Below are 12,055 nucleotides of genomic sequence, written 5' to 3'. Positions count from 1 at the left end.
CCACCATTCCTCCAATTCTAACTGGACTCTTTGTACTATTAAGATTTTATATTTTAAAGTCCTTCTAAAGTTATAAACTATATAAACAGCTTAATTTTTGTGTGTAATTTCTGCGCTTGAAATTCAGCTCCCCTTCTGTTTGTGCTTTGTCACTCACTCCCTCCTCTAACCTTATTTCCTAACTCCTTCCTCCTTTCCATCCTTCCTTTTCTGCTGCCTGAAGTTTCCCCGACTGCTGGACCTGCTAGCTCATCCTCTACCGCCCCTAACTCTTCCCCTTCCCCGTCCCCAACTCCTTCCTCTTTCTCCTCCTCCTCCTCCACCACAACCTTAACACAACCCAACGCACCTCTGCCGCCGAGCTCACCTTCTCAACATGCCAACTCACCTTCACAAGCAAACTCGCAAGCGAATGCGCCAAACGCCGGCACCTCCCCCCCCTCTAACTCTTCCCCAAGCACATCCGAAGTCCAATCGGAGCTGCTTCCCCCTGCCCCTCCACCTCCACTTTCCTCCTCCTCCTCTTCTTCATCACCCACTGAAGGTGAGTTTTCAGGGACACCTCTGCTCTCCAAACATCACCAAGTCCTCCTTTTTTCTCTCTGTTTCTGTGGATTTTATCCCCACCCCGGGGAGCTAATCTTTAACTCTTTCCTTCATGTTTAACACAGAAAATTAAAATGGAATTGAATCATTGATTGATTGATACGCAGTGTATTAAGAAAATATGAGTTTATAACGTTGCCCCTCTTTGCTGGTCAGGCCCTATCGTCCCTCAGTTCTACAGTATGAACCGGCCTCAGCCTCGACAGCAAACCCCACAGGTGGGGGGGTCACTGCCTTACCGCCGCCCCCCATCGGTGACCGGTCAGCCAATTACAACCCAGAATCAGGTCAATGGCGGTCCCTACTACAACCAGAGCCCAGGTATGCAGTATAAAAGCAGCCACCAGTCACTCCACTCCCACATTGAGAAAGTTTGGTAAAAGTTTTGTCTTTTGTGTTTGCAGCCTCTCCCCCGCCCCCCTCCCTGCTCCAGTTCACCCCTCAGCTTCCTCTGATGGGGTTTGTAGCTCGAGTTCAGGAGTCCAGTGAGTATTAATCTGGATTCTTTTTCAGTAATTTATCAGAGAAATGTTTCTGCACATCATTTTTCTCGTGAACATCTGTGTGTCAAAACGGATGACATCATCAGCTTTTAAGCCCAGATTCAGTTCAGGTTGTGTAAAGTATCCCCAACCTCCAGTTTCAGATGCCCCCCCTCCCCCGCACCCTGCCACTGAGAACCAAGTAGCGCACGAGGAGGCCCTGCCCACTCCTCAGCCAGCTGAGGATGGGCATGAAGAGGAGGACTCAGCAGTAGTGGAGTATAACGACCCGTATGCTGAAGAAGACCCACCGTGGGCCCCCAGGAACTACTTAGAGAAAGGTACACCACAGAAATACACAGAGGCAACAAAGTACTTGCAGTTTGCATTGTTTATGAGGTTGTCTTAGATAACTCCATCAGTGTTCCTTGAATTAGTTGCTCATATATGTAGCCTTAAACTGTGTCTCCGGGTAGAATAACACAACTTGGATTTAAGGTTGTCTACCCGGAAAACCTAATTCCTAAAGTTCCCCCAAAAATCTTAAGTCAGGTATTGATGTCTTTTATACTCATTAATTGCTTTGGATATTATTGGATTAGTTGTTGCATTAGTCACAGGGGTGAGCAGTTTTTTAGTTTTCATTTGTGCGTAAAAACTGAAATGCATGTAATTACATTTACTGCACTGCTTCTGGTGAAATGACTGAACCTTCTGCTGTTTAGTAATCATATTTTGGTGTGTTTGTCGCCCTCCAGTGGTGGCCATCTACGACTACACGGCCGACAAGGAGGACGAGCTGTCGTTCCAAGAAGGAGCGATCATATACGTCATCAAGAAGAACGAGGACGGGTGGTTTGAAGGAGTGATGAACTCGACCACCGGTCTCTTCCCTGGAAACTACGTAGAGTCCATCATGCACTACGCTGACTGAGCCAAACGTGTCTGTAATCACAGCTGCAGTCAAGAACTAGAAGGGAAAATGTGACCCTGTTCCACGTTGCCATTTGTCTCCTTAAATTCACACTAATTGGTCACAAGGAAGTCAGAGCTTGTGAAAACAAAACAACCACTTAATCAATAACAGGCTTTACCTTAGTGCTTTAGGACTAAGAGGTGTTTCAGGTGTGAGATATTCATTTAAAAACACCTGAGACTTGTCTACCTGCAAGTAAAAAGTCAGTAAAGTTCTTTGGGTATCTTCTTTTCAACCCCGTGTAATTCAAAGAAATTATGAAATGCGGTGCTTTCCAGCCACACAACAGCTCTGTTTCTCTGAAGAATGACTACACACATTTTAGAAAAGAACGTTTAAGTGGAACCTGATGGTACAGGTGTTGCCACACATTCAGGGTGTGTCTCGGTCATACAAATGTGTGTATGCTGCAGAAGTGATAATTGTCCTAATAATCTAAGTCCTACTAATCAAAAGAAATGACTGCACCCAGAAGATCAAGACATGAGTAGGACACATTTGATTTTATTTTTTTTAATCACAAGAAATTGATTTTAAGATGTTGACATAAGAAATTTGTTCTCTTGCAACACATGTTGTGTGGAACTTTTTTCCATTTCTCATACAGATGTGAAACCATTTAGTATGTAAGTGTGGTTAAATGTCCATAAATGTTTTTAGAAATCATAGACATGATCACAGCAGAGTGATTCTTATAATAGTAGAGCTGAAAATCTAGACATAAGCCAGTGATGTTGATTCAAATGGACACTGTAGTGTGGAACTGTTAAAAGCTAATCCTGCGTGACTTTTGATGGTGCCGATCTGCCAAAAAAACAAAACAAAAAAAACAATCCTAAGAGCCTTATGAGGTGAAAGAAGGAGTTCTCTGAGGGAGGAGTCTTGGAGATAAACTTGAGATGAAGGAAACGATAAAAGAAAACACTACAGGTCAGAAAGGTTTTTATGTTAAACAAAGCGAACAGCACAAAGATCTTCAGTAACACTAAACTCAGTGAAGTTGTGTGAGTGACCTTTTTGCAAGTTGATTGGATGCCATCCTGCTCTCTTCGTGGACAGTATTCAGTGAAAACTGAGCTTCTGTCCTCATAGAAAGCTCCTTTAACATCACACCACATCCTGCTGTGATGTGACGTCTGCAAGTGGAACTGTGTGTTTTCCGGTAGCTGAAGTTTTCTTGTTAGTTCTGTGTTGAATGAAGCTGCAAAGGCAGTTCTGGCTGATATAAATGTATGTGTGTAACTAAACTAATATTTTATCTAATCCACAAGAGATCTGATCAATCGCCAAGGTCAGACCAGACAGCAGAACTAAGCTCTCCTGTGTCCGACCTCATTGTGGGTTTGTTGTCGTGTAGTAAAGTGGACCTGATATAATCGCCAGGAGGAGATTCTGGAGCTGTTATCAGTTTTGTTTGTTTGTTTTACAGTGTTTACAATGTGTTTGCCTGCATGCCTGATATATAATGGACATTTTTATTTGCCATATTCTGTTTTTTTTTTTTCTTTTCCTGTAGTTTCACCAGCTTGCTTTATGATGTCTGTTTGACCGGCTGGAGGTTGTGATGTTTCTGTGCAGTTTTTGCTTGTAATAGCCCTTTAACTGAAGCCCTGTGTGCTTGGACGTAAGACCGACTCTCAGAAAAAGGTGGATATTTTTGTGCCATATGTGTGTGTGAAGAGTTGTGTGCACGTGTGTGTGAGAACCAGTAAGAACCAAATGTTCCCTTGTTGACTGAAGTGACTTTGGACCTGAAAACAGTGTGTCCTTAATGTACAGTGTAACTTAAGAGGTGTTTTACCACAGAAACCAGAGTATGCCAAAATAAATAACAAATACGATGAGAAGCAGTTTTCCCCTATAGATGTTTGAGTTGAAGGAAAAAACTTTTTTTCTTGAAGCTCTTAAGGTAAAGATTCTCTCTTGTGTAGCTGCAAATAATTATTTTAATACCTATATACCAAGCTGACATTTTCAGATAACAATAATTGTATTTATTCATATATCCATGTACTTTCAAGTTTAAGCGCAAAGTGTTGTCCAAATTAAAATGAATACAAATCATCAGAAATTTACACACTTCCCAGTAGGAGCACAAAAAGAACAGAAGGTGTAGTGTGAAGCAGCACACAACCCTCTTTGAAAAGGTAAAAAAAAAAAAAAAAACTGGTGTAAGTTCATATGTGAACACAACGGTCGCCAGCCTTCAGACAGAATGTCTTTAATGTAGACAGCAAATAATTTGAGCTGCTGCAAACTTTGGCTCACTCTGGTTTTTGTTTAGCCTGCAATATCCCTTTAAAGTGTGGACTAAAAAATGAGATGAACTGTGAAATGTTATGGACAGCTTCTCCAAGGCCTTTAAAAAAAGAAAGAAAAGAAAATCAAGAATCTGTTTCATTGCCCTCAGTGCAGACATTAACCTCTAAACAGGACAATTCTGGGTTGAGATTCACAAAATATTTTAAGAGTACCCCCCGGCAAGACTCTCCTATGATAGTAATAATTTCATTAAACGTGGCCACAAGAGAAAGTAAGACACCCTACAATCAGCTGAAAAAATTCTGGACACGCCCCTGCTGAATTGCACTCATCACCTTTCAGTTTCTTATAGGAGCTTTGGTTTCTCTTTAGATCATCGCTTTCATTTTATTTCTCCCATCTCATTCTTCAGGATCTACCTGAAAGAACAGGCCTCAGGAGAAGCTTTCTCCTTTCCAAAGTGAACATGACTGAAAGCACAATGTTCTTTAAGTGAAAATACTAAATAAATGTCTTAACAATAAGCATGTACTGCTGTTGTGTATTTATCAGACTGGACGGTAGAAACTGCGTACAGAAGAGTTAAGTTTTTTTGTTGAAAGGTGAAGATAAGAAATAATAATTAAATACGTATGCTCACAAGAACTGAGAATATTTAAAAAAAAAAATTCACAAACCTGCTTAAAGGTTAAAAAAAAAAAACCGCAATGAAAGAACACTTTTAAGAGTGTATCGACAATGGTCATTTTATTTCGACAGGACAAAACGCCGGAAATGATAACGCGAGGCCTGATCGGTAAAGGAAGAAGCTCTTTATCTAGTCAAACCACTATTTTATGGTCAGCTGTAGCTTTAAAAGTGACTTTTATTGGATGACACCTCGCGCTTTTCGAGTCTAAAATTGCTGCTTTCCTATAGATTACTTAAACGAGTTTATTTTAAGGGGGAAGTGAAACGCCACTGTACGAAACTACATTACCCGTAATGCAGCTCGGTATGACCGACGTACTGTCGTGAATTTAAACTGCTAATACATCGGTCACCGACTCTCAACAGTCGTGAAAACACCTGGACAAACTTGGATGTTTCTATCGGTTAATGTTTTGTTAGTTTTTGTAAGACTGTTATGCAGTTTCAGCACCGGGCAGAGTGGAGTTTGTGGGGCGGAATATTCGACTGTGAAAATGCCGCTTTATGTCAGTTAGCGCCGCAATGCTAGTTAAGCTAACTTTTTGCTAACAACTCGTTTGATTCTTTTCATTCTGTAGCTTTTCAGATTTGCTCTTCAAATATGAATTAAACACACCCGGTTCGTTGCGGGGATGCTGTATTTGCGATATTAGCTATTTAAAGGGGAAAAAAACAGTCTTATAACGGTTCCGCCCAAGCAGAAAAGATTCAGTTGAGGAAACCATGACACTCGCTCCGAAGGAACTGTCCAACCTGCTGAGCATCATCTCGGAAGAGGCTTGCACCAACTCCTTCGAAAGCCTCTCCACTCACTTTCATCATTACTTCGGGAAAGCGGAGCACTTCAGGGTGGGCTCGGTGTTGGTGATGCTTCTGCAGCAACCGGACCTGCTGCCCAGCTCTCCGCAGCGGCTCATCGCCCTCTACCTGCTGTGGGAGATGTACCGCACCGAGCCACTGGCCGCTAACCCTTTCGCCGCTGTTTTCGCGCACCTGCTGAACCCCGCACCTGCCGGAGAGGAGCAGGAGAAGGTGCTGTCCGGTAGGTCTCCGTGTGAAAACGCTTTTTCCTGACTTTGGTTATGTCACCGAGAAAGAAATCAGCCAGGCCTAAACGAGCAGGACATAAAGTAGCAGCAGTGAATAAGCTTTGATACAAAGTTGAGGTTTTCTCTGAAGCTAAACTCAATATTTGAGGGTTGTGTTTTTTTTAAGAGTCTGAGTCTTCGTGTTGTAACAGTGATGACCAATCAAGATTTTTGGCATCTTATACTCTAGACCAGCGGTCCCCAACCCCCGGGCCTCGGACCGGTACCGGTCCGTGAGTCGTTTGGTACCGGGCCGCGAGAGTTGAGGCTCAGGTGTGAAATGTATAGTTTTCAGGGTTTATATCGGTTTTCAGCGTTATTTTGCTATCGTTTTTATCGTTTACTCGGTTTTCCTTGGTCTTTTCACGTGTGTTATGAATAAATCTTCTTTTTTTCGGTACCGGTACTAGTTTTATTTTGTTGTATTTATCCGCGACACCTTAAAGGCCGGTCCATGAAAATATTGTCGGGCATAAACCGGTCCGTGGCGCAAAAAAGGTTGGGGACCGCTGCTCTAGACACAAACAAGTGATGTCTCTGTGGCACATGATTGTGCTTTGAAGGACCACAGCCTTATGTAATGTTGTCCCTATCTGTTTGTCTGAAATGAGAAACAGTCTGTTTCTCATTTCAGACAAACTTGTTCAGTTCAGTTAAACATTTGCCCTCAGATCTTGCTGGCAGTGCAACACCCAGTTACACTGGCAGTCTCAGTGTGACTGTGTAACATGATAAATGAGGGCATCAGGGATTATGAAGTGTATGAAGTCTCCTGTGTTTGGTGTCCAGGCTTCCTGCCTCCCATCACCCAACCTGAGAAGTTCTTCCTGTCCCAGCTGATGTTGGCACCTCCCAGGGATCTCTTCAAAAAGACACCCAGACAGGTGTCCTGCATGGATGTTGGCAACATGCCCCAGTCTGTAGACATCAGCGGGTTGCAGCTAGCGTTGGCAGGTCAGTACCCACTCACCCATAAATGATCTACTGACTGAAAGACTAGGTGTGACTGGTCAAAACTGTCACTTGTTTATACTGGTTTGTTTTAAAAGGCAATTTTTTTCTTCTTTAATCTCCAGTGCACTTTGTTTCTTTCATGTTTTAATTCACTCTTTCTGTCTCTTTGTTGTTTAGAGCGTCAGTCAGAGTTGCCCACTCAGAGTAAGGCCAGTTTCCCAAGCATTCTCAATGATCCAGACCCAGACTCATCCAACTCAGGATTCGACAGCTCTGTGGCCAACCAGATCATAGAGTCTCTGGTCACAGGCCCACGCCCTCCCCTGGAAAGTAAGTGTTATTGATGATTTGTTTGTTCATTTTTCAAAAAAGGCTTTTGTTATGCAGAAAACCAAGAACATTAAAAGCAGGTCACCTCAGCAGGTATTGTGTTCCATCTTTTTCAGAATGATTTGATATGACACAAAGACCCTGAGTCAGTGATTTTTGTGTGTGTGTGTGTGCGCGCGCGTGTGTGTGTGTGTGTGTGTGTGTGTGCGCGTGTGCAACATGAAAAGAGTATGTCTTATCATCATGTTTCTCATCTGTGTGAGCTGTGTGAATAAGGAGATCACAGATGAAAAACAAGTGAACGTTTTGCTTTGCTGGCAGTTTTGTGGGTTTTCAGCTGTCAAGTGCACATCTGACTTATGGATGAACATAAGTCAGATGAAGCAGCATGGTCACACAAGAACCTGAGTAGTTTCACTAGTGTGTGCATCAGAGCTTCAGCTCTCTGCCGTGGTGTCCCAATATTACAGTTCATTGCTGTTCAATTCAATTCAATTTTATTTATATAGCGCCAAATCACAACAAAAGTCGCCTCAAGGCGCTTCATAGATACAGAGAAAAACCCAACAATCATATGACCCCCTATGAGCAAGCACTTTGGCGACGGTGGGAAGGAAAAACTCCCTTTTAACAGGAAGAAACCTCCGGCAGAACCAGGCTCAGGGAGGGGCGGCCATCTGCTGCGACCGGTTGGGGTGAGAGAAGGAAGACAGGATAGAAGACATGCTGTGGAAGAGAGACAGAGGTTAATAACAGATATGATTCAATGCAGAGAGGTCTATTAATACATAGTGAGTGAGAAAGGTGACTGGAAAGGAAAAACTCAATGCATCTTGGGAATCCCCCAGCAGCCTACGTCTATTGCAGCATAACTAAGGGAGGATTCAGGGTCACCTGGTCCAGTCCTAACTATATGCTTTAGCAAAAAGGAAAGTTTTAAGCCTAATCTTAAAAGTAGAGATAGTTTCTGTCTCCCGAATCCAAACTGGAAGCTGGTTCCACAGAAGAGGGGCCTGAAAACTGAAGGCTCTGCCTCCCATTCTACTTTTAAATACTCTAGGAACAACAAGTAGGCCTGCAGAGCGAGAGCGAAGTGCTCTAATAGGGTGATATGGTACTACAAGGTCATTAAGATAAGATGGGGCCTGATTATTTAAGACCTTGTATGTGAGGAGCAGGATTTTGAATTCAATTCTGGATTTAACAGGAAGCCAGTGAAGGGAAGCCAAAACAGGAGAAATATGCTCTCTCCTTCTAGTCCCTGTCAGTACTCTTGCTGCAGCATTTTGGATTAGCTGAAGGCTTTTCAGTGAGTTTTTTGGACATCCTAATAATAATGAATTACAGTAGTCCAGCCTGGAAGTAATAAATGCATGAACTAGTTTTTCAGCGTCACTCTGAGACAGGATATTTCTAATTTTAGAGATGTTGCGCAAATGGAAGAAAGCAGTCTTACATATTTGTTTAATATGTGCGTTGAAGGATATGTCCTGGTCAAAAATGACTCCAAGGTTCCTCACAGCGTTACTGGAGGCCAAGGTAATGCCATCCAGAGGAAGAATCTGGTTAGATACCATATTTCTAAGATTTTCAGGGCCGAGTACAATAACCTCAGTTTTATCTGAATTAAGAAGCAGAAAGTTAGCGGCCATCCAGGTCTTTATGTCTTTAAGACATTCATATCCTGAGACACAATGCTTGGCTCTCTGAACATGAGATCACCTTTTAAAGCTGGCACACATGTAGCCATGGTTACTAGAGTAGACCGCCACCCATGAATAAAGCTACATCTGAAACAGAACAGGATTATCACAAGTGTTTCAATATCGTTGTTTAATCCTCAGGTCACTTCCGCCCTGAGTTCATCCGGCCGCCGCCGCCTCTCCACGTGTGTGAGGACGAGCTGGCGTGGCTGAACCCCACCGAGCCAGATCACAGCATCCAGTGGGATCGCTCCATGTGTGTGAAGAACAGCACCGGCGTGGAGATCAAACGCATCATGTCCAAGGCCTTCAAGAGCCCACTGTCTGCACAGCAGCAATCACAGGTGGGTCAGCCATTTAATGCTTCTCTTAAAGTCAGGCACTGAAATTCTATTTAAACTGAAACTATGGTGCTGCCACCAGCTGCCTTTGGAGTGCAACCAGATAAACCCAGAGAGGAATTTCAGGGTTAAAGTTGCTACTTCACAAAAGGAGAAAAGCACAAGACAAATATATTAAGACAAGACATTGAAACATGGTTTGAAAAGAGTCAGAATGTGAAATCAACAGGAATAAAATGGAATGAGGTGGATTAATCAGAGGATAAAAATGGTAGTTTACAGCTGATTGATAGTGAGAGTTTATTTCTGTTTCTCCAGACATGGAGGACATCTTTATACAAGATGGTAATTATTTATAATTAACCACATCCAAACTTAACATCTTTGTCTTACCATCACTCCCAGACCCAGAGAGCTTCGTTATACAGTCTGTTGTTACCGAGGATTAGCTCTGTGAACTAGCAATCTGTCCAGAGCATACCTCGCTTCTGACCCCAGGACAGCTGGGCTAGGCTCCAGCACCCCGTTGACCCTGAATTATGAAGAGAGGGTTTACAAGAGAAAGCATAAAATCTTTGTTTCCAGATGTGGAGCCAGTAATGGTTTAAACTTTTAATATTATTACATTATCAGAGGTAATATATTTATCATTTTTAGTTTTTTCCTCCTTCAGTGTATTTGAAATGCAGCGTGTAAATCTTTGCTTGTCAGTAACTCCCTGCATGTTCTGTCACTGCAGCTGCTGGCTGAGCTGGAGAAGGACCCGAAGCTGGTTTACCACATCGGTCTGTCTCCGGTGAAGCTGCCTGACCTGGTTGAGAACAACCCGCTGGTGGCCATCGAGATGCTGCTAAAGCTGATGCAGAGCAGCCAGATCACAGAATATTTCTCAGTGCTGGTCAACATGGACATGTCGCTGCACTCCATGGAGGTCGTCAACAGGTGGGGGCACGGAGCCGTGGAGCTGCTTACAGAAAAAGGCAAAATGTGTGATTTGGAAAAAAAACAGACAAAACAACCAAAGCCAGGACAATGATCAGAACACTGATGTCAGTGTGCTGAGGTTTGAAAAGTCAAACTAAAAACAAAGTTTTGTTTGTTTGTTTTTTAATCCGGTCTTCAAAAGATTTTCAAGGTTTTGTGGGGTTTGTGTCACTGGTTGCTTTTTAATCTGCGCTATGTGTGACTCGAGTAAAGCGGCCTATCGTCAGTAAGCCCAGTTCTAGTCTCTAAACTAAACTCGGCTCACGCTATAACTCATTCAGAAGCTGACTGACTAAACTGGGTCTGTTTTAAGAGGTGTTAAAAGTTTCATTGTCAAAAGTGGAAATGTCACTCGTTGGGGTTTTTTTGTCCGCAGGTTGACCACAGCTGTGGATTTGCCTCCTGAGTTTATCCACCTCTACATCTCTAACTGCATCTCCACCTGTGAGCAAATCAAAGACAAATACATGCAGGTAGAGTACAACACTCAATATAGTGATGCTTCTTCATATTTAATCATAATCCTTGAAAAAAAAACAACTCCATAAAAGAACAAAGAACTCCTCAAGTTTTGGAGCAGAAAGTCAGTATGTTGAACACACACACCCCTGCTAATAAGTACTAAATAATAGACTAATAAAACAGTAGAATGACTTGAGGACACAGACTATAGCTCAGACTTGTTGACAGGGCTGTACCGCACAGCTCACCCCACTCTGAATGAGAATCTTCTGAACTGGTTCAATGTGTTTTCCAGTAAATTGGAGACCATGCTTTGTGTGGTGTTATTAGGTATTAATCACACTTTCTTTCTTCCAGAATCGTCTGGTCCGTCTGGTCTGTGTCTTCCTGCAGTCGCTCATCCGGAACAAGATTATCAATGTTCAGGACCTCTTCATCGAGGTTCAGGCTTTCTGCATCGAGTTCAGCCGCATCCGCGAGGCCGCCGGCCTCTTCCGCCTCCTCAAGACTCTGGACACTGGAGAAAACCCCACTGAGGCCAAACCTGCCAAATAATACTCGTCATAGATGCTACACGGGCGGGACTGAAGCAGCGGCTAAACGAGGACGGTTTGCTCTAATGCACACTCGTAGTGTCCCTGTACATCACAGAAGGAGAAGACTGTGCAGCTCAGAGGAAATACTGTAAATATGTTATGAAGTCCTTCAAATTTGAGTCATTTCTCTATATGCTCATCTTCTACAGTCCAGGTCTGCCTGAAGGACAGCAGCATTTCCTTTTTTCCCAGTGCTCTCCCCTTTGGAAAATGAAACCCCCTGAGTTTGTTTCATTAAAGAGATTGTTTATTTGACTCGGTGTAGTTGTATTTTTGGATTGTTGTTACATTTCTCTTGTCACTCACATCCCCCTGTGCCGCCTGCCTGCCATGGTGAGTACTTGAATGGCTGTGACACTCGAATCTTTTTTATACAGGCGGACACAGTATTTCCTGTAGACAGTTTAAAGACTCTAAATATATTCTACATTTTAAGAAAGAATATATCTGTTAAATATTAAGTTATAGCTAAGAGTGAACATGGTGTCAGTCTAACTGCCAAAGAAGGCTAAAAACAACTTTTACTGATGTATCTGAACAGCAGCCACGATAACAGCTGGCTGATCCCACCGCTGCAGTTC

General features: G+C 42.9%; 2 protein-coding genes across 3 annotated transcripts in view; both read left to right on the top strand.

Moving 5' to 3' along the window:
• Positions 1 to 4,850, top strand: part of LOC146371081 (abl interactor 2-like) — a 31,892-nt gene extending 27,042 nt beyond the window's left edge. For both annotated transcript variants that reach the window (XM_084954634.1, XM_084954633.1), the window contains 5 exons: positions 224 to 544; positions 763 to 927; positions 1,011 to 1,091; positions 1,247 to 1,429; positions 1,847 to 4,850. In XM_084954634.1, the coding sequence (XP_084810760.1) occupies positions 224 to 544; positions 763 to 927; positions 1,011 to 1,091; positions 1,247 to 1,429; positions 1,847 to 2,022 (926 nt within the window). In that variant the 3' untranslated portion in view covers positions 2,023 to 4,850. The remainder of the gene's footprint in view (positions 1 to 223; positions 545 to 762; positions 928 to 1,010; positions 1,092 to 1,246; positions 1,430 to 1,846) is intronic.
• A 258-nt stretch (positions 4,851 to 5,108) lies between these two features.
• cnot11 (CCR4-NOT transcription complex, subunit 11) lies at positions 5,109 to 11,729 on the top strand. The gene is made up of 7 exons (XM_084908055.1): positions 5,109 to 6,058; positions 6,894 to 7,058; positions 7,236 to 7,388; positions 9,233 to 9,435; positions 10,172 to 10,374; positions 10,793 to 10,889; positions 11,236 to 11,729. The coding sequence occupies exons 1-7, from the start codon at positions 5,740 to 5,742 to the stop codon at positions 11,431 to 11,433; spliced, it is 1,338 nt and encodes a 445-aa protein (XP_084764181.1). The 5' UTR covers positions 5,109 to 5,739; the 3' UTR covers positions 11,434 to 11,729.
• The last annotated feature ends 326 nt before the right edge of the window (positions 11,730 to 12,055 follow it).

The sequence above is a fragment of the Perissodus microlepis genome, chromosome 16 (genome assembly GCF_051167445.1).
Source record: "Perissodus microlepis isolate ML-2025 ecotype Zambia chromosome 16, ASM5116744v1, whole genome shotgun sequence".
NCBI classification, from domain to species: domain Eukaryota; kingdom Metazoa; phylum Chordata; class Actinopteri; order Cichliformes; family Cichlidae; genus Perissodus; species Perissodus microlepis.
Note: the sequence above shows the minus strand (reverse complement) of the source record. Positions and strands in the feature narration are given on the sequence as shown.